Source organism: Lonchura striata, chromosome 1, assembly GCF_046129695.1.
Source record: "Lonchura striata isolate bLonStr1 chromosome 1, bLonStr1.mat, whole genome shotgun sequence".
NCBI classification, from domain to species: Eukaryota; Metazoa; Chordata; class Aves; order Passeriformes; family Estrildidae; genus Lonchura; species Lonchura striata.
Window position 1 is genome coordinate 4,949,775 of NC_134603.1, and position 20,847 is coordinate 4,970,621.

A 20,847-nucleotide genomic window follows, 5' to 3' on the forward strand; every position below is an offset into this window, starting at 1 on the left:
TAAAAAGTATTTTAAAAAAAGTGAATTGTTTCTAAATATCGGGGCAGTAATAAATCAAGAAATACGGTGTAGGATTGTGTTGGATTTCAAAATCCTTTTTTCTTTGGATATTACTGCCCTTTCTAAGCATTGATTCACTGGTGGGTGATGTGTATTCTGTATGTGGGGGCAATGACAATTTTGTTTCAATTTTTATCAGAACATGTGAAAGACTTCTTTTTCCTACCTCTGAGAACTGCCTTTATGCTTGGCATTCCTATTTTCCCCACTGCAGCCCTTCTTTGTATCAGACTGTTCGTAGCTGCTGTGGCCGAGAAGTCAACTCCAAATGTGAAGTTTAGGTCACACTTTAATTCTGATTTGCCACCCTGTGAATGAGCAAATTCTGGTAGAGTTGCTTCCTCTGACCCTGGCACTGCAGTAGTACTTGCTTGGAAGCCTGAAGCAGTTTTTATTTCCATTATTCCATGTTTAATGCAACTTAAGTAGACTAATCCTTTCCCCCAAAGCATGCACCTGCTTGACTGTAAATCTGACTTAAACTTGTTAGAACATACTAAAAAAAATCCAAGGGGAAAGGTTCTTGAAATCAGCACAGCAGTTTGCAGCAATAAATTACTTTTGTCTCTTCTCCTCCTTTAAACTGTACTCCAATATATTTTTCTCAGGGAGTTGAGATAAGCACATTGTGTGGGAATACAAAGTGAGTAAGTCAGTGGAAGCAAATATGTTACAAGCAACATACACCACTCAAGTGACTCACTTCAAACATCATATTTTGGGTTCTAATGTTACCAAATAAAAAGCATACAGGATTTTAGCAGTGTTGACAGTTGAATTCTTAATCCTGGTGTCAAGCCAAGTGTTAGCCTTGTTGATCTTTATGCATTTTTATTTCTGTAGCGTTGTGACCATAAAGTATTGGAGATAAATACAGACTTCATGTCATTTTATCATTGCCAGAGCATCTGGTCTCCAGATGGGGTGTAAATGATGTAGTGGCACACAGGTTTAGCAGGAGCACCTTAAAGGTTTTGTCAAGCTTGAGAAAGAGATCAAGGATTGCTGTTTTGACTTTTTGTTTGGCCACTTGGGTTTTTTGGGGTGGCTTTTTCAAAACCAGATTTGTGTGGCAAGTTTATATTAATCAATTTTGTCTTACAAACAAGGTAAAATTCAGGTGTACTAAATAGCATCCTACAGGCTTTTTTACTGGTTTGGCTTTTGGAGAGATCCCATTCTGAACAATGAAATTGCAGAGGAGATCATGGCAGCAGTGCTTGATCTGCTTGAAAAGGATGAGTGTGTTTATATATCTGTGTATATATAGATAGATGTATTCTTCAGCTTCTCCAGGAATTGCACAGTTACTTAAATTTCCAAGCCATAGGAGGTGCAGCCAAAGGTCTGCCAGGGAGTGTGACAAGCTCACAGATAACAGGATCTCCAACCCCACAAGGGAGGATTCATCCTCTCTCTTAACATACTTCTGAATTTGTAGTCAGCAGAAAAAACCTGATAGGTTTTGTTAGATTTCTACGAGTTCAGTTTTTGTGCCTTTGTATGTATATAGGCTTTGTGCTCTTGAAGATGGAGCCTTTGTTTGTCTAACCCAGAAAATATTCTCATTTCTCTCATTTAATTACATTAACAATAATAATAATAAATGTTATAATCGAGCAAACACAAAAGACTTCTTGGAAAACTATTCAATTGCCTTGTGACAATGCATTTAATTACCATTAAATTATCTCTTATGTCTCTTCCACTTAATATTTGCTCAGGCTTTTTTCTTAGGAGGTTGTGCTGAACCTCCTGTGAAATTCTTATCTAATCTCTGCACAGGCATTATTTCATGCATTGATCTGATGCCATCTGAAAGAGAATAGTCAAGCAAAATTAAAGGTGATAAGAGAGATTCTCATTGGTATTCTGGTAGTAGAAATTGAATCTGCTTTTTTTTTTTTTTTTTTTTTTTCCCGTTGCTGCAATTGAAAGAAGAATGTGTGCAGTCAGGTTTATGAAAAAAGGGAAAAATCAAGAACTTTTAGCTGTCCATAGTAGGACACTGTTAAATCCAGGCCACTGGATTCTCATCACAGGTTTCCTGAAGCCTGTAATATTTATATAACTCAGAAAATTTAAACACTATAATAAACAGGTGTATATAATGTAAAATACTTCTTTTTCCCATTCAGTTTTGTTGGAATGGGGGATGGTATTTTACATTTTCTTAGTCAATATCTGATGTCTGTAGTAGCAGAATCAAACTGGGAATATGACTGGAATTTGTGAAAGCTGCAGGGCAAGAGGGGATAAACCCCACACTTTAAATATTTGGGTAATGTTGCTTATTTATTTATGCAATAGGAGGCTAGCAGCGTTTTAAAATCATGTTTGCATGAAACTGGAGATGCTCTTAGTCCATTTAGTTTAACAAATCAAGCACTGGAACAAAGGCAAAGAGCTGTGAAGATAAATTAATCCACATTTGATCATAATACACTGGACCTTAAATTAGCATCTTTCCTGTGAGTGGAGGTTTTGTGTGTCAGGACTGAAAATCTACTTTGCTACAGCCAGTTCTTCTTGGTGTCTGAGTACCTCAAGTAATAGGAGGATAATGGCTTTGAAATTTCCTGGTGATGCAAAATTGTTGAAATGGTTCAAAAAATTGAATCTGTAATTTCAGGGGGGAGAAAAAAAAATGAAGTTTAATGAAATATAATTGATTAATCAATGGGTATTTGGTTTGGGTGGATGGAGGGCAAGGGTTTTTGTGAACAGGTTTACTTGGTAGGTGAAGTAGTTCAGGCTGTACATGAAGGTACATTCTCAGAAAAAGGGCATGGAATTTCTGGAATGCAGGTATCCATATAAGATCTGATCTCATGTTCAACATTTTTTTTTTTTTCATTTTGAGGTATCCCCAGGTAGACCTGAGGGTGAGGAGGGGCTGTGCTGTTGTTCACCACCCATGTGTGCTTGCAGATGTCATTTATGGCAATTTGTGGAGCCTGGAACTCCATTCCTGAGTTATCTGCCCTGAGCTCCTGTCTGACCAGTGCAGGAGCAGTTCAAAGTCCTTTCTCATGAAAAGAGATCTTGGTGTGATTTATTGCATTTTTCTGTTTATAGGATCATAGAACCATTTAGGCTGTAAAAGACTTGGAGTATCAAGCACTAGCCCAGCACTGCCACATGCACAGCTGAACCATGTCCCCAGGGCTGCAGCCATACTTTGAATGGTTCCAGAGATGGTGATTCCACCACTTCCCTGTACAGTCTGTTTCCAATCCCTGACCACCCTTTCAGTGGAGAAATCATCCTAATATCTAATCTAAAGCCAATTATTTGAAATTGTGAGCATGATGAAGAGGAGAATTATTAATTCATACTGTGTATACTATTACTATGGGAATACAGAATTATTATTTCCATATGTGTGTACAAATAGCACACTACATGATGCTGAAGGGCAATTATTCTCCTGTCTCATTAGTATTTGTAGGAATTGAATTGAGAAGAGTTAAAAGCTCATTATTTTGTCATATTGAGTGCCTGTATGAATTCAAATGTAAAAAGCTTTTTTCTCATGTTTCAGCTATTGTACTAATTAATTCTCTCATTCTTGCACAGTTTATCATATTTCTTCTTTCATGTCTTTCAGCAACAAATTAAAACTTTTCATGCAATTCAGATCCAGGATGTTTTTAGGGATTTGTGTGTAGTTCGGAGCAGGAGCAGCTGCCACAGTGGTGCTGAGGGAATGCTGAGGTGGATGCTCATGTGTTCTGAGGAGATTGCAGAGTGGAGAACACCTCCAGCTGTTGGATCCACTGCTGTACTTGTTTACCTGCTAAATCCTGCATTTCGTAGCAGTAGTAGTTTGAACTAGTTGTTCTCACAACTTGTCATCACTCGCCAAACCCACTTGGTGAAGTGTGTTGCTTTCATAGTGCATCATCTCCTCTTTGATCCACAAGTCAGTCACATGGATTTTTGTGGGATTTTGGGACTTGCTGCAACTTTAGGATCTCAGTAGCAACTTGATGTTTTCATAAGAGGATACCAGGAGCTGTTAAGGAAAAGCTGTCGAGATTTGTCACCGAAGGTACAGGATTTGCAGAGTGAAGTTCTTGGGTGCTGGTTCTGTTCTCTCTTTCTGCCTGAGTTTTTTGTTGTTGTTAGTTACTGTATAAATTGTTTACTCCAGTGTAGTGAAAGTGTTACCTAAAAAATAGGATTCTGCCCACATCTGTGCTGGGAAATAAAAAAAAGTCCTGGACACGTGGTGAAGATTTGAAGTGTTTCCTACTGTAGATGGTCGCCATCCAGTTTCACGCTTGGTTCTTCTTGCTAGTTCAGCATTATTTTATGGCAGTGTGCAGTACAGTTTATACATTCTTCTGTGCTTACTTCTGTTTTTATTTCCTAATTTATCAGTTTTACTTGCATGATTAGATCTGCCTAGACAATTAAATCCTGTTGACCAGGATGGTTCAAGAACACAACCTGCCTTCTCCCAGCTGGAATGCAGGTGTACCCATCTGCTCAGTCCCTGTGAATTTTGATTATATTTAATAAAACATAGGCAATATGAACGTACACAAGAAATTTTTCAATCAAGTTCATTGTGGTCGAAATGTGTTTTTTACAAAAGTGTAGCTCATTTGTGGAGAATCTGAACACAAATTCTTTTTTCTCTTCCTGGACTGTGAATTGTCATTCCAGAAAATTAAGATGTATTCATTTGAAAGTTGTTGGGGAGTATTTTAGTCTGTGTTGGCACTGAAGTGATCTTTCTGTGATGCCTACCTGCTTCTTTTGCTGTAGGTGAAAAATGACTATATGTTAGAAATAGCAGATCAAGTGGACCAGGAAATTGCTTTGAAACTAGGTTGCCTTGAAATCCGGTAAGCTGATAATTTAATTTATTATTCAACATCTTTCTGACAGAATATATACATTAATTTTGAACCTGCTTAAAGTTCATCAATTTCTGACCAGTAGAGTTGAATAAAACATTATAAGACCTTTTTTTGCTACGAAGCAGTTTGAAGAAAAACTGAATAGACTGTATTGTAACTTAATTTCTAGTGATTTTTAAATTAACATTATTTTAAAATTATAATTAATTACATCTTGATACTGCCTTTTGGGTGAATTCTTCATGTGAATAATTCAAAAGCCTGTAGAGTACATTGAAGTATGTTTAAAAAAATGCATCTGTGGTGTTATTTAGTAAATAGTCTTATGATTCTGCATATATAAATCCTGCAGCTAAAGAATGTAATTATAGATAAATGCTGCTACCTTTCCTCTCTGTATTTACTCAGTTTTTAATGTGCTTTTTGAAATGATTAAATCTTAAGGATCCTTTTGGGTATTTTTTGGTGTTCTTGTCAAGTGTGTAGACAGCTGGAAAATAAAGATAAATATATCAGATTAACAGATCGTTGAGAGAGTTCCCAGCTTTGAAATGCATGTGTTGGGTTTTGCTAATTTATGGAGAATTTCCAGCCTGAAACATTTGCTTTAGTTATGCTGATGTCTCACACAGGGAGATTAGGGAAGAAGTAAAATTGATAAGAAATTAATGACAAATGTAAACTTGTTTGGAGAGAATAAAAGTGTCCTTTGAACAGTGCTTTCCAAATTAAAACAAAATTTTGGTTTATGAAATTTCCTAGGTATCGCAGGAGAACCTGGTGCCTTTGTTATAAGTTTTGCTGGTAGCCCCAGAGAAAACAAAAATTCTTTGTGTAACTGCAAACTCCTTATGCACTTACAAAATCATTGTGCCTTATTTCAAAACATGTGATGAATGTAATAATCTGTGATTATGTTGTCAGCCAGGTCCTGCCTTCCCTGCTTCTCAAGCTGTGGCTCTTCAGAGCATTTTGATGAGATATTTCTTGTAGATGAACTTCTGAAACTCTCTAGAATGAGCATTTCTGGTCCATTTTTTTTCTGTGACAATGATGATCTCAGCCCTCTCCTAACAAAGCTTCCCTATTTATTCATTTACTTGTTAATGTGAAGATGTCTGGATTGAGGCAGTTTCCATCATTCCCTGCTTCTCCTGGCTCTCCCTGTTGCATGCACAGAGGGTTCTCAGGAGGAGGTGCAGTGTGAGGTAGAAAGGAGCTGCTGAAGGCCTGGTTAGGTCACTTTTGGTGGCAGCAGTAGTTTAAAGTGGTTCTGAAAATGCAGTTAATAGTGGTTCTGAAAATGCACTTAATTTGTAAAATAAAAATCTGAGGTAGAATAATAATAATGATGTTCTTAACACTTACCTTTGAATTCCTTCTGCCAATGTTTTCTCATGCTGAGTGCGAGTTTTGATTATGTTGATGTAGTTTTAGGCTGAATTATCCAATAATTGTTGCTTTCAAATATTTTTCCTGACTTCAGGAGAGCCTACGGAGAGATGAGAGGCAATGCATTAGAAAAGAAGTCCAACTATGAAGTGTTAGAGTAAGTATTGTGTTCTAGCTTGAGGTTTGAACTGTCCCTTCTCTGCATCAGGAACAATAAATTCAGTTCAATGACAGAACATTTCTGTTGTAATTTTTCTATTCCATCAGGGTTGTTAAGATGCTTTAATTTAAGAAAAGGATGATGAAACCCATTGAGATGTAGAAGTAGGAAAAGTGACTTTAACTCTGGTCCAGAGAAACAGGTTTGGAGTAGTTTAAACTTGATCAGGAGGCTTACTGTGGTTTTCAGCAATTTTGCTAATGTTTATGGGATTCACCTACTCTGGCTGCGAGGTGATTTTATTTCTCAGTGTTTATATGTGCCCAGTTGCATTCTTCATCTGTGACTCATTTGTGGTAAAGTTTGAGTTACTTGAAAATGTTTGTGGTATAGTTTTTGTTTCTGTTTGCTCACTGTGGGCAGTTTTGAGACATGACCTTGCAATTAACAAGGTTATTGTTTATCTGAATGTCCCAAATTTTAAGAAGACCAAGGAGCATCCTTGTACTGAAATATTTTGCTTACTTATTCATGTTGTACAGGAGATGGCTTCAGTTCAAACAAGCCAAAGTCCTTCAGCTTTTTAGCAAAAACCTGAAAACTGGTTTTATTTGTATTTATATAGTGGATCAAGTTTCAGACATACATGCACCAATGATATGCTCACCTCTACTAATTACACTTGTGGAAAGATCCTGTACAGTTTAACCAAAAATTGGGATAAAAGGTTGTTGCAGCAGTCAAGTCTCGATTTTTTAATCTTATTTTTAATGACAAATGGGTGCTAACTTTTAGAGATGTGAAATTAGAGCATTTGGAGGAGGAAGGTAAGATTTTATACAACCATTAATAAGTTTACAAGGATTTTTGAGGGATCTATGATATTACTAGGTAAAGATAACTGATGAATATCCTCCTTACTTGATACTTCTGTAGTGCTCCTATATTTATCCAGATTTTTTAAACCTTTGGTTTAGTTTGAATTAGGGATTTTTTAAATTTATTTTTTAAGGACTTCAGGTTTTTGTCTGTCAAAATATCTACAGAATATTCTATTGTAATTTCTATAGAAATATTAGTAGAAATGTTCTGGTTGAGGACCAGAGAAAAGACTAATAAAAATAAGGGAGATGAGCAGATAGACAAGACTAAAAGCGGATATAAAAAAGATTTGAAAGTATATGACTTATGGTTGGTGTAGTTTATATATATATGTTAAAGTAAGAACTTGAGCAACTCAGGTATTTGTAAGTCAGTTTTTTAGCAAGTCAGAAGCTACAACCATTAGCAATTAGGTTAATGACTTTGGAAACAATATGACAAAGGAAAGCAGGGTCATAACAGGTCAAACAAAGTATAAATTAATAATTGTAACAGGTGAGAATTCCAGGAGGATTCAGTGTGGTGCTGCTTTCAGTTTAACAGTGATTTCTTCCCTTCATTTTGTTTTCCAAACAGTGACTGCTTTGGTAGGGAATAATAAATTGCTGCTGTGACAGGCATAGTGAAGCAAAACCCTGATATGCAAAATGTACCAGCTTAATGCCATGTAGAATTGGATGTGGAGAATTGTGCATTTCAAAAGTTTTTTATTTTTTGAGAAACAAAATGTAGTTTGTATGGGATTTAGCTGGGAGAGATGAAGGATAAAACCACCTTAAGCTGACTATACAGTTGATAATTACATGCTGGAAAGGGTCTGCAAAAAGTGCCAGTGATCCCCAAAATGCATTAATTTGATCTTACCACCTTAATAGCCCATAAATGTTTAACTGCACAAGTAATATTTATTGCTCAAGTGAAGCTTTTTGGTGTTTTTTGTGGGGGGATTGCTGGTTTTAGTACATCATGAGGCACTTAACCAGCTGAGAGCAATTTTTAAATGGCCCTTTTTTGCATTGGGTGTGATTGCTCCTTGCCTGCCTTTGTCAGATGTCTATTTGATGTATATTTGTCTTTGATCAGATTGTCATATGAGAACAGATCTGGATGGGAAATGGTAGATGGGATCAAATTGTTAAGTAGCCTTTAATAGTTGGGCCTTCACGGAGTGAAAGAAGAATTTCTTCATAATAAATGTGAAGCCTGTTAGTGAGAACAGGGATAATTATAAGTACAGAAATGGGAGCTGTAGGAAGGAACAGGTGCAGCCATAATTTGGTAAAAGGCATGTTAAAGTCTATTATGTTAATCTAATGTTACTTTTTTTGTTGTAACTTGAATTGAGGTGAAAAATACATGATATATGCTGCCTAAAGCTGCTTATCATTATAAGACAAGCAGTATCACCTATCTGTAGTTGGTGTTTTATTAATCCAATTGAAGTTTGTACATTAAAAAAATTGAATTCAGATTTAAGCCCACAAGTAGGCTGGAGTAGATGAGGTTAAGTACAAAGCTGTAGCAGAACTGTAAGAAGCAGGCTCTCAGTGCTGGTTATCTCTTGTTGGCAATCAGAAACCAGATGGCTGAGTCCTTCATCCAGAGCCCTGAGTTGGTGTCTCCCTTGTTGGCCATTCCACCCCCACACAGCACAGCTGGGAAGGAGTTTGTAGGGTTGTTTGTGTAAAACTGTTTGTATGTTCTATTTTCCTGTGCTTATTCTCTTATTTATAGGTATCCATAAGTTGTTGCTGGTTAGGGCATTAAATCTGTGTGGTTCTTTTGTTAAATTCTCCTCCAGTAAATAAATTTGCTGTCTCAGCTAAACACAGGAAATGCTTTATTAACAAGTTTCGTTAAGAGTTGTGCTCTGTTGTACTCTGCATAAGAATTTCTTCTCAGTTTGTTGCACCCAGCTCTGTACAAAAGGCTGCTCTACAGCTCGTCCTGGTAATGAATCAAATGAGGCTGTGGCAGCCATGTGCTGCAGGACTGTTCAGATGAGGGATACCAGGGTTATGGGAGATGCTTCATTTCAGAAGCACCAGCTCTCTCTGAAATGCTTCATGTTAGACTAATATATCCCTGTCAAAATGTCTTTGCATATTATTTAGATGGTAATAGTGTGTTAGATTTGTTTAACTGTGTAGGATGATAAACCAAGTATCATTTGCATTTGAGAAGAAATGCATGGAAGGAATTAACATTTATGAAGTTTTATAATCCTGCAGCTTACTGTCATTGCACAGATGCCAGTGCTGCACATGAACATTCTGCTCCTCCTGGTTGAGGATGTTTTTACTATGAAATTTATGCTACTCATCTTTAGAGAGCTTTACAAATACCCTGGTTTATTTTTCTGAGTGAGCTTTTTCTATTGACTTTAGTGTTGGCTTTGTTCTTGTGCCGTCAGGTAGCAGTAAATAAATCCTGAATATCTCTGCTTGCTAACGGCTTCTCCTTGCTTTGCCAAGTGTCAGAATTCCAGATGTGTTTCTGTGGATGTTCAAAGCATGCACTCATGGAAAGCTCACTTTCATACTTGTTCCAGAAGCAGATAAAAATGTTTGAAAGAGATGGTAACATTCTAATTTTAAAGGAAAATGTCAATAATACCTTTGAGCTATAAATCCTTTTCCTATTTATATTTTTCTCTTAGTTTTTCCTTTTTTACATGCAAGGTTTTTGTACTTGGTTGTACAGTGGTGTCTTCTGCACTAATGTCATTGACAACTTCTCAAGCACCTTTTTTTGAAGCTGTTATAAAGTAGTAGTGACACAAACACATGTCAGACATAAGCTATGTACAGCACATTGGAGCATAGAAATATTTACTGGCTCTGGTTTTCAAACCAGGGTTGCAACCCAGTTTATAAGTGTGAACATGAGCTTGATAAATTCAGTTTGCAAAGTCTGAGCTCACAGTCACATGATTTATAGTGGTGAAAAGTGAGACTACTTGCAAGAAAAAGTTGGTAATTTTAATATCCTCAGTCTGAGGAAAAGATAATAGTAGAAATTTAAACAAGCCCTCAATTACAGTGCTTCAAAGGTAAGACAGTAGTGGAATTACACTCAGCATGCTTAGTGAGGTGATATCATGAGTATTCCTTTATGGACTCCTGGATTCCTTAGGCCAAATTGGGGCTCTGAGCAACCTGGTCTATTGGAAGTTGTCCCTGCCCATGGCAACTGGATGGTCATTAAGGTCCCTTCAAACCAAACCATTCTATAATTATTTTTATATATTTTGCTCCATTCTAGTAGAGGTTTATCAGGGTATTCCATTTCCATGTTGTTCTCTTCTCACCTGACTACATGTTCTAAGAATATTTTTTATGTATGCTTGAAATTATTAAAACATGTACAAATAGCAGTTCTTATTCTCAAAACTCCTCTGTGCCCAAGCCACCATTTCAAATAACAGACTTTCCACACAGATACCTGGTTAAATAATAGTTGGAATATAACAATATTTCTGCAATTTCAACAATATCCTCAATATCCTTTGGGATTTAAACTAGAAGATGCTGTTGTGCCACATTTGATGTGGAGTGGCTCTAGTTAGAATTTTAATGGTAGTCTGTTACTCTGAGGTTTTCGAGGACCTTGTTAGGTAAATGGTTTAGTAATTGTATATGCTAGTTAAAAAACAAAACAAAAAATAGACCCAAAGCATCACCTTGAAAAGAAAAATATGATACTGCACAATGTTTTTGATATTAATGCTGTGTGTATTTTTTCCTTTCAGGAAAGATGTTGGCTTGAGACGGTTTTTCCCGAAGAGTTTACTAGATTCAGTGAAGGTAATTACAGTCCCAGTCAATCCTATAGTGCTGTAAAATGTCAGAAATCTGAAAATTGCATTATTATTTTCACTGTGCATTCCGAAGGGAATTGGTGTACAGTTTTGATTTGTGAAAAAACATCCAAGCTGTCTATGGGATTGGTGGGATCTGAATCCCAGTCATGCAGCTGGCAGGACAAGGGTAAAGTGATTCACACAGCCTTGCTGAGCTGCTGTGAGAGGGGCACAGCTCTGCCTCTCAAACCTTGGGGGTTAAAGTGCAAAACAAGTCCTTGGAGCCTCTTGGATCAAATAACTTTTTTTTTTTTTTCCCTTTCCTAAAATAAAAATGAGACTTCTAGAGAAAGAGGAAGGGAACATGAAGGAAAAAAAGAATATTTTACTGGGAATTTGATAAACTTGATGCCTTCCTTGCTCAAGACTGAATGGAACTTATTTAAGGAAGATTTTCAGTAATTTCTGCTTAGGTTAATCCTAGCTAAGACTATAAACGTTACTTGAATCTCGCTCCCATTGAAGTCCATATGTTCTCAAAGTAAAAAATGCAAATTTTTATCAACGTGTATTGAAAAGGGGGATTAAGAATGGTCACCAAGTATTTTACATTTACAGCTGCCTCAATATGAATGTCCCGGTAAAATGTCTCTTACAGTTCATACATAAAAGTATAAATCATAAATTGCTACTTTGGAGCTGGTTTTGGTAAGCAGTGGAGCTTTGTAGAAATAATAGAATTCAACTTGAGATTTGGAAAGAATCTGCATTGTAATTTAAATGGGTAAACACAAAAGGTCTGTCACGACAAGGTTTTGTTTCAAAAGACTTTTGAAAATCAGAAGCTAATGAAGTCAAGTGGATTTAAGTAATCCCCTCTGCATTTTAATTTAAGCAATTATCTGAAACTCTATTTTCTGCTAATGGGAAAAATTGTGGTGAAAGGCTCCAGACGTAAAAGTATGAATAACTGTCTCAAAAATAATATTATGGAGCCAGAAAACGACTGACCAAGAAAACTGCATTTTGGAAATCCTGAAGTGGGGAGAATAGCAGAAAGAAGTAGTAAGAGTTGCCAGAAGGTGAAGCTGAGTGGGAACCTTGTAAAGACATGAAAAAAAATATTGGACATATGAAGAAGAAAAACAAGGGAAGGAGAAGTGTGTCTTCTTTTCAAGGAAAATGAAATCCCTATTCAAAATAGTACAGGATTGGTCCAAATCCTTAAATTGCTCTTCAACTTGGTGAAAACCAGGGAATTTGAACAGGCAGGCAAAGGAGGGTTCCCAATAGCTGTGAAATATAAAACTATTTATTTATCTCAATTCTCTCTGCTTTGAACAAAGACAGAGGGGGAACAAAACAAAGGTTCTTAGAAATACTTTTAAGAGCAAGTTTTCAGTGTATTTTGCTTGAAGTTGCTATTTGCAGATATTTCTGATAGATGCTTCTGTTATGGAAGAGGTGTGATTTTGGAGGCTGTTCAGCATGGAGAAGGCTCTGGGGAAACCTGAGAGCTCCTTCCAGTGCCTAAAGGGGCTGGAAAAGAGCTGGGGAGGGACTTTGGACAAGGGATGGAGTGACAGGACACAGGGAATGCTTCACACTGCAGAGGGTGGGGCTGGGAGGGATACTGGGAAGAAATTGTTCCCTGTGCTGGTGGTGATGCTCTGGCACAGGGTGCCCAGAGCAGCTGTGGCTGCCCCATCCCTGGAAGTGTCCAAGGCCAGGCTGGATGGGTTTGGAGCAACCTGGCACAGTGGAAGGTGTCCCTGCCCATGGCAGAGGGGTGGAACAAGATGGGCTTTAAAGTCCCTTCCAAACCAAACCAGCCTGTGACTCTAATGGACTTTCTATCTTTACACCTTGCTCATGATCATAACATTTAAAGTGGTGGACTGAAAAGAGCCCCATAACATATGCCAATATTTCTGGCTGCAAATGTGATGCTGGAATTGGTCAGGAAGACAATCCATGGGCAGAATAAAGTATCTTTCATCAACTGAGTGGCTGAAACACTTTGGACACCTTGAGCTAGCAAATGCTTTTTTATTTTGTTGTGTCTTGCTCCTGGTATTTGCCAGTGACAAGGGAAGGCTGTGGTTTTCACTTGCCTTGAATTTGGGTTTCTCTGTTAAAATAAAGATATCAGGGAGGTCCAGTGTAGAGTGTCTGAGTCCTAATGAAGCCTGAAGCAGCTCTGGGTGCACGAGGGAAGTTTCCTGATTGCCAAAGGCTCTGCAGCCTCCTTAATGGTCCACCTGATATTTGGGTCTGCTAAATTGACAAAATAATTTGAAATTACACCAGAGTTACAGATTACTTTGTTAATTTGGCAGTATAGTGTGTGCTGAGAAGGTTTTTTTTCCAGCCTGTGCAAAACTGATCATTTTGTGAATATGCAGCACCCTTGGATTACTGCTCCTGCTAAACACTCCACAGAAACATTTCTGCCTATTTTGACTTCTGAACGTTCTGCAAAGGCTTTCTAAGAATGAGTGTCTAATCTGCCTGGAAGTGCTAACGACAAAAGGAAGTTGGTGTTTGTGTAGTGCCTGGGGCTGTTAATAGGCAGTGTGGGAGAATAAAGAGTTTGACTGCTGTTAAAATGGGACATTCAGATGTGTTTGCATGGAGGGACAGTGGTAATGCCTGTCTTAACCTTGACATATTGTGAAGATAAGCATGGTTTTGCTTTCTGTCATTGTTGCTAGGGTGAAGATGTATTAGAAGTGGAGTTTTAAAGGGCATTCAGTCACTTTAGACAGATGTTTTTATTCACAATTCTTGATGGCTTATTCAGATTGGGGGCATCTCAGAGTTACTGCTTCTCAGGCCCTGCTTTTATTTTCATATGAGTGGCTGCCTTTAAGGGATTGTACATTATGTACAGGCAGGTAAATAATTTTTTTGAAGTGTTAGTTTAGCTATCCTTTGTGCTGCTCTAAGTGGTTATTTGTACCCTGAAAACAGGTAATAAAGTGTTAGACAACATAGTTAATATAATTTAATTTAAATGTTAAGTTTACTTTTTACATTCAGTCTACTATTTAAATTTCATCTTTTATATTGAATTTTTTTTGCTTACTATCAGACTGAAAGAATCCATTTTATTATGGATAGTCTAAATTACTGTGTGCAGAATTAAATACAGCTACAGCTGGCTTGTTATTGCCAGGTAAGAGAGAGACTGGTGATTTAGATTTAAAAGCTTATATGAAGATACAAATTATTCTGGGTTTTTTTTTTTTATTGGGATGCAGTTCAGAAGTTGAGAGAAATCAGGAATTTAGAACAAATATTCCTGGAAGGGTTAACATGTGGTCTTCTATTATAAGTTATTAAAATTGTTATTAGTTAGATATAACAGAAATAATGTTGATCCTAAGCAGAATTTAAAAGGCAGAACTGCTGCTTACATTTTGAAGCTCTTTTTATTCCTTGAGAACTGTCTGCATTTCATTGATAAAGACACTGTTAGTACTACTAAGTGACCAAAAACCTTAAAATATCCCTCAGCTAGTAGATTTAAAATAATTGTTCTCCAAATGTTGTAATACACAGGCCAAAACACTACGGAAATTAATCCAACAAACATTTCGACAATTTGCCAACCTCAACAGAGAAGAAAGTATTTTGAAGTTCTTTGAGATCCTCTCTCCAGTGTACAGATTTGACAAGGAATGCTTCAAGTGTGCTCTTGGTGTAAGTAGAGGAATGTGACAGTCACTAGAATACTTTCTGGAGTTTTAAATCCAGTTGCTTTTGCTTGGTTCTGCAATAATGTTTTGCTTACATCCTTTTATTCATGTAGAGACAATTGGATTTCATTAGCAAATGGTATTTATTGATTTTATTTAGAACTTTCTCCATTGACTGTTTAAAAAAATCATCATTCATTACTTGGGTAAGAATTGTATGTAAAATAAAATATTTTTATAGGTGCTTTGTTTGTGAAAGTCAAGCACTTTTTCAGCTGTTTCAAAAAGGAAATTAATCTTCTCAACTTCTGTTGGTAAATTTTCATCTAGTACCTGTTAATCTCTACCTATTTCAAACAAATTCTGAAGAAGGGCTCAAAGTTTGGAAAGTTTGTGAAAATGGGAGACTCCAGCAGAAATTAGAACTTGAATATCAATGTTCATGAGAAGAGGAAATACAGGAAACCCATAGTTCTCATGTAGACCTAAGATAAAATATATGGAAATGCAGTTTGAGTAGCAGAGATCCCCAGGAAACCAGTCATGAGGGGTGTTGCCTCTTACAGAATTACTTGATTTTAATATCATTTTATTTGAAGAGTTGAAAAGCTTCTAGATATTAATTACTAAAACCTGTAATTACCACATTGGATTACAGTATTCCATAGCAAGGTCTTGTCTTACTAATGAAATTCTGCCCTGTTTTTCTCCTTTGATCCCAAGTCAAGCTGGATTATTTCAGTGGAACTGGCAATTGGCCCAGAAGAAGGAATCAGTTACCTGACAGACAAGGGTGCAAATGTAAGTCTGCTTCTGTTCTGTGGGTTTTTTTCTCAGTCACTCTGTTAAGAGCCATGACCTGTTGTGATCTGGATGTCACAGAAAGGGGAGTGACCAGTCTGGTCTCTGGGTTAAACACAGCAGAGCTGGGAGCTCTCAGCATGTACAGCTCTTAATCAGATATTAATTTGTGATTTGGGATCAGAGGAAAGGCCCTGGTGTTAGGTACAGAGACTGTGTCAGCTTTAGCCCTGCATTTGTTGGCTTTTCTACCAGTGAAGTGCTCACTTGCAGAATCTGAAGCATTGGTGGGGACTTTTTACCAATGAAATGTGAATTATTCTGAGTTGTTCTCTTTCATAGGAATGTGTAAATGCAGAACTTGTTTAACCAGTTGGTAAGCACATCTGTGCAGGCACTGCTTATTTTATTTACTCATTCACAGCCTTTTCCTTACTTGATTCCATCTGGATTTCAGCTGGATTTTTCCTTATTGGATTCCTTACCTGATTCCAGCTGTATTTCAGTATTTCCTGTGCACCCCCATGGTGCAAGGGAGCTCTGTCCAGACAGATCCTTCAGCAAAACGTTTGGGAACTTTACAGTCACAACAAGCTGAGCCCATGTCCAGTTTTCTATTGAAATGAATTCAAAAGCAGTGAAAATACGGGGAAATCAGGAACACAGAGCTAAGAACAAACCTTTTCCAGCAGGCTGGAGGATGCTGGGGAGGTGTCAGTGCGGTTCCATGTGGTTTCAGCCTGTTGAGTGTCCCCTGTTGACAGCTGGAGGTTGTTCCCAGCTCAGTGCGTGCCTGGCGCTGCTCAACACTGACATCTGCGGGCACAGCGGGGCTGGGTTCCCTTCCCAGCTGGATGTTTCTGTGTGTTCTGAGTGGTAATGAAACTTTACAAGGAAACAGAGAACAGATTTCCGCATGTGTAGTTTGGGTATCAAAGTGCTTTTGCGACACCAGGGATCAAGGCAGGCTATTTTGCTGTAATTTTGAATTTTTTTCCTCATTTTTTGGTGTTGTCTTTCTGCAGCCAACCCATCTGGCAGATTTCAATCAAGTGCAAACCATTCAGTATTCAAGCAGTGAAGATAAGGACAGAAAAGGGATGCTGCAACTCAAGATAGCAGGTGCCCCTGAGGTATGTTACTGATGCTGCTTTGTTTTTCCTTGCAAGTCCTGGGGTGTAACATACTCCTAACGTGGATATTTTCTATTTTGGACTTTTGTTCTGGGCTTGGTTTTAAAATAGATTTAAAGTTTACATGTTTTATGTTTTGCATCTGGTGCTTGTAGACTGATATTCATAGAAGAAGCTTAATATGAAACCAGTAGCTCTTAAATGCAATTTAATAACAGCCTGTGCATATGTACTGCATCCTAAAGAGGAAACAGAGCAATTCCACTTCTATGTAAGGAGGAAATATGGAACAAGGAAAACTTGTTCCCTTGTGTTACGTGGAAGCAGGGCTGGAAGTGAAATCAAATCCTTTCCTTGGTCCAGTGCACCAGAAAACAGTGGAAGAGCAGAACTGAGGGAGGGTGGCAGATCTGTGCAGAGAATGAGGAATGTTGGTGGTATCAAAATCAATAACTTGCCTGTATGTCTCTCATCTCTTTTTCCACTGTACATATTTTTCTTTTTTAAATCTTTCTTGAAATTGGGAAGGGCTGTTTTTAGGTAAAGAACAAATTGCTGCAGAGGGTGGGAAAAAAGATAACCACCTGTGAGAGCTTTAAGAAATAAGCAAATTTTTCAGAATTGTCTTAATTATAACCCTGAAAGTCATAGCAGTTGTATTCAACAGTGGTTTACACTTCATAAGCCCAGACATATAGGTGGAGGGTTTCATGAGCTGTGCTTTCTGAACCTGCTGTTTGAAATTTGCTGCACAAAAGTTAAAGCAAGAACCTCCCTGCTCAGCCACAATCTTCTGTTTACGCTTTGCAGGCGTGTGTAGAGTTCTGATGCAATGACACAGCTGTTCCACTCAGTGTTTGCAACTGCAATAATTCCTCTTTGTTGGTGCCTTGTTTTTTTCCCTTCTGTAGCCTCTGACAGTGACAGCACCATCCTTAACCATTGCAGAGAACATGGCAGACCTGATCGACGGCTACTGCCGGCTGGTGAACGGGGCCACGCAGTCCTTCATCATCAGGCCTCAGAAAGGTAAGGACACCTCCATCCTCTGAGCTGCTCACAGCTCATTCTGCATTTCAATACAAGACAGGAGGTAGTGGAAAAACCTTCACTTGGAGGCTCTTTTCATGCAGGGAGGAGCCATGAGAAATGCTGATAGTAAATTGTCACTGCATCAAAAATTGCCTAGTGGCTGAGAATTTAGACTGATGTCAGCAGTCACTGCTTTACACTAATTCCAAACTTAACTGGCAGAGGTGAATTGTAATTATTAAAGGCACTCCTAATACTCATAGCATGATTCCTAATATACAAGTGGAAATTCAGTGAGGTTGGTTAGGATGCATTTGGATAAAGTTCTGAATTTTGGTAATTTTACTTTCTTTTTTTCTCCTAGATACTCAAATATCTCAATTTAAAAAACAAAAACCTTAAGAGGTCTTATGAGTTTCTCTCATAAAATAGAACTAAAGCTGAGATACATTTTATAGTGGCTATCAGTTGTTTTTGTAGCATCCCACAAGCTGCAAGCAGTGATACAAGGTTGCAGGTACCCCTTGTTTTAGAAAGATTTTGTTTAAATTTCATTAGAATTTTTCCAGTTTTACACAGATGTAATTTTTCAAAAACATACAGGCAAAGCTGCTTAAAAATGAAATTTTCTTCTTTCATGTTGTTCTCATCTTTACCCATGGAAATTCATAGAACTTTCTTGCTTTCTAAAACAATAAATTATTTTCTTCTGTGTTTGTAGTACAGGAAAGTACACAAGCTATCCCAGCATCTCTCCAATATGAAACTGAGTCTCTTTTAGCCACATTCTTGCTTTTTTCTGCCACAGGTTTTCCCTGGGGTGATGTTGTTGACATAATTCAGGTCCTTTCCAGGTCCATCTATAACATCCTCCTTGTGTATGGCTCAAAAAATCCCCAGACTTAAACTTGAGTATCCACTAATACAGAAATGTGATCTTAGTGTCTTAGATGTTTTGACAGCACATGTAATTTTTCAAATTATTCTTAAATTTGCATGCTTCTTTTTATTTCTGACCCTTAGTGTGTGTGAGTGACCTTTACCTCCAGCACAAGCAGTTTTCTTAGAACTTGTGTGAGTTGTGCAGCCTTGTCTCCACACAAATCAAAATCTTCCCCCAACACAAACTCAGCTCTGGTTCACAGCTTGGTGATGATGAACCACTGGCCCCAAAATCAGACACTAAAAGGATAAGCTAGCATCAGAGATAATAATAGTTTATTGTTCTAAAAATAAAATAGGCATCACGATCCAAGATTTCCATGTCACTAGACTAGTGTGTGCCCATGAGTGGAGGTCTTTTGTGCTTCTTCTTTTCTGAAAAATCATGGCTTGGGGTCTGCAACAAGCCTTATTATTCACTCCCAAAACTTTCCTGCTAATGTCAGTGGATTGGCTGTTTTCCAGCCTGAACTGTTGTAGCCACAGTTGATCTTTCAAAACTTTTCATGTCTATATGTGACCTCTACCCTGAATTAATGGATGGTTCTGACTCTGTCTCTGCTTTTCCTTTAGGGGCACATGTGGACTCTGTCCAGTCCTTGCCACTTCCACAGTGGTGGTGGTGCCCATCAAAACTGATCTGTTCTATTTGCATTTTTTCTTTCTAATTCTTGTCTTGGCTCCTACCTGACGTTCTTAGAAGCAGCTGCTACACTTTTTAGGCTGACTGAGCTCTCTGAGGGGCAGTCTCTGATTTTTCTGTGCCTTGCACTGAGGTTTCTGGTAGGTGTGAATGCAGGATAAATCAATGCTTCTAATGCAATGTTTATTTGTGTGCTATTCTTATAACACAGAATTTTAACATGGAGCAAATGAGCAGTGATTGAACAGGAACATCAGGTAGCACTTTGGGAGCACTCCTCTTTATGCACCCCTCTAGTTAAAATAAATCCTAGCTTTCTTTTATCTGAGGTTTCTTTTTTTGAAGTTCATAGCAGTACCCAACATATTCATTAAACATTTCATAGGAGAGCTGTGTCCATCATGATCTACATTCCCAGATCCCTCCACAGTGAGCTTTGATTGTGTAAAACACATCAGAAACAAATCATGGAGCAACTCTTGATCCCATATATGTGTTTTATCCCCCTTTTGAGCTTTCCCATCCGCTCTTTGTTGTAAATTTACATTTATTGCAAGTGTCCTCATAAACTGTCCTTCTTGATTATTAACAGAGCCTGGTTTTGTGGTATTTGTCATGCTGTCCATTAATGATCCAGTTCTTAATTTGGGAGAGCACTTGGTAATGTTTAAGACCTGCACAGTACTTGGCATTTTTCCATTCTGTTTGCTTTATTTTGTATAAATATTTTAATCTACAGATACCTTTATACCCATGTGGAAAGGTTACTTAATATTTTTATTTCCATTATCACACCTCTAACAGGTCAAAAGCACAAATGAAAAAAAATTTTAAAAGTTTAACTGATTATCAGCTTTTAGGTTGTGGGGTGTTTGTCACTCTCTACAACTACTTGAGGGAAAGTTGTAGCCAGTTTAGGATTGGTCTCTTCTCCCAGGTAACAAGTTACAGGACATGTGGAAACAGTCCCAAGTTGCTCCAGAGGGGCTTTAAATTCCATGTTTGGAAAATTTCTTCCCCAAAGTGGTGGTTAGGCATTGGAACAAGCTGCCCAGAAAAGTATTCAAAAATATTAAGTCTTAATAGTTGGTGAAGTTCTCCACTTAAGTTCTTTTTGTTTTCACCCAGATTTACCCTGGGCATGATTTTCATTTTAATGGATTGGTAACATCTGTTCCCATTTTTAGGATACTGTTACCTCTTGTAGTTTGGCCCCTCACTGATTTTGCTTTCACAATAATTTCAGTCAGGTGAGGACAATTGACGTTCCCCCAGGCTGGCTGGGAGCACTGCAGCTGCTGGGTTCTGCTGTGTCCAGCATGGAGCTCTGCTCAGATTGGAAACACCTGGACAATGCAGTGGAAACCCCACTACAGCCATGCATATCCCATTTCTTTAAAAGAATATAGAATTGGGCAAAACTGTTGT

The 20,847-nt window shown here is 37.8% G+C and overlaps 1 protein-coding gene across 10 annotated transcripts in view; it reads left to right on the forward strand.

Moving 5' to 3' along the window:
* PTK2 (protein tyrosine kinase 2) overlaps window positions 1-20,847 on the forward strand; it is a 187,770-nt gene that overhangs the window by 109,603 nt on the left and 57,320 nt on the right. For all 10 annotated transcript variants that reach the window (XM_077781884.1, XM_077781887.1, XM_021532480.3 and 7 more), the window contains 7 exons: window positions 4,837-4,916; window positions 6,418-6,480; window positions 11,117-11,171; window positions 14,732-14,872; window positions 15,592-15,669; window positions 16,695-16,802; window positions 17,714-17,831. In XM_077781884.1, coding sequence (XP_077638010.1) covers window positions 4,837-4,916; window positions 6,418-6,480; window positions 11,117-11,171; window positions 14,732-14,872; window positions 15,592-15,669; window positions 16,695-16,802; window positions 17,714-17,831 — 643 coding nt within the window. The remainder of the gene's footprint in view (window positions 1-4,836; window positions 4,917-6,417; window positions 6,481-11,116; window positions 11,172-14,731; window positions 14,873-15,591; window positions 15,670-16,694; window positions 16,803-17,713; window positions 17,832-20,847) is intronic.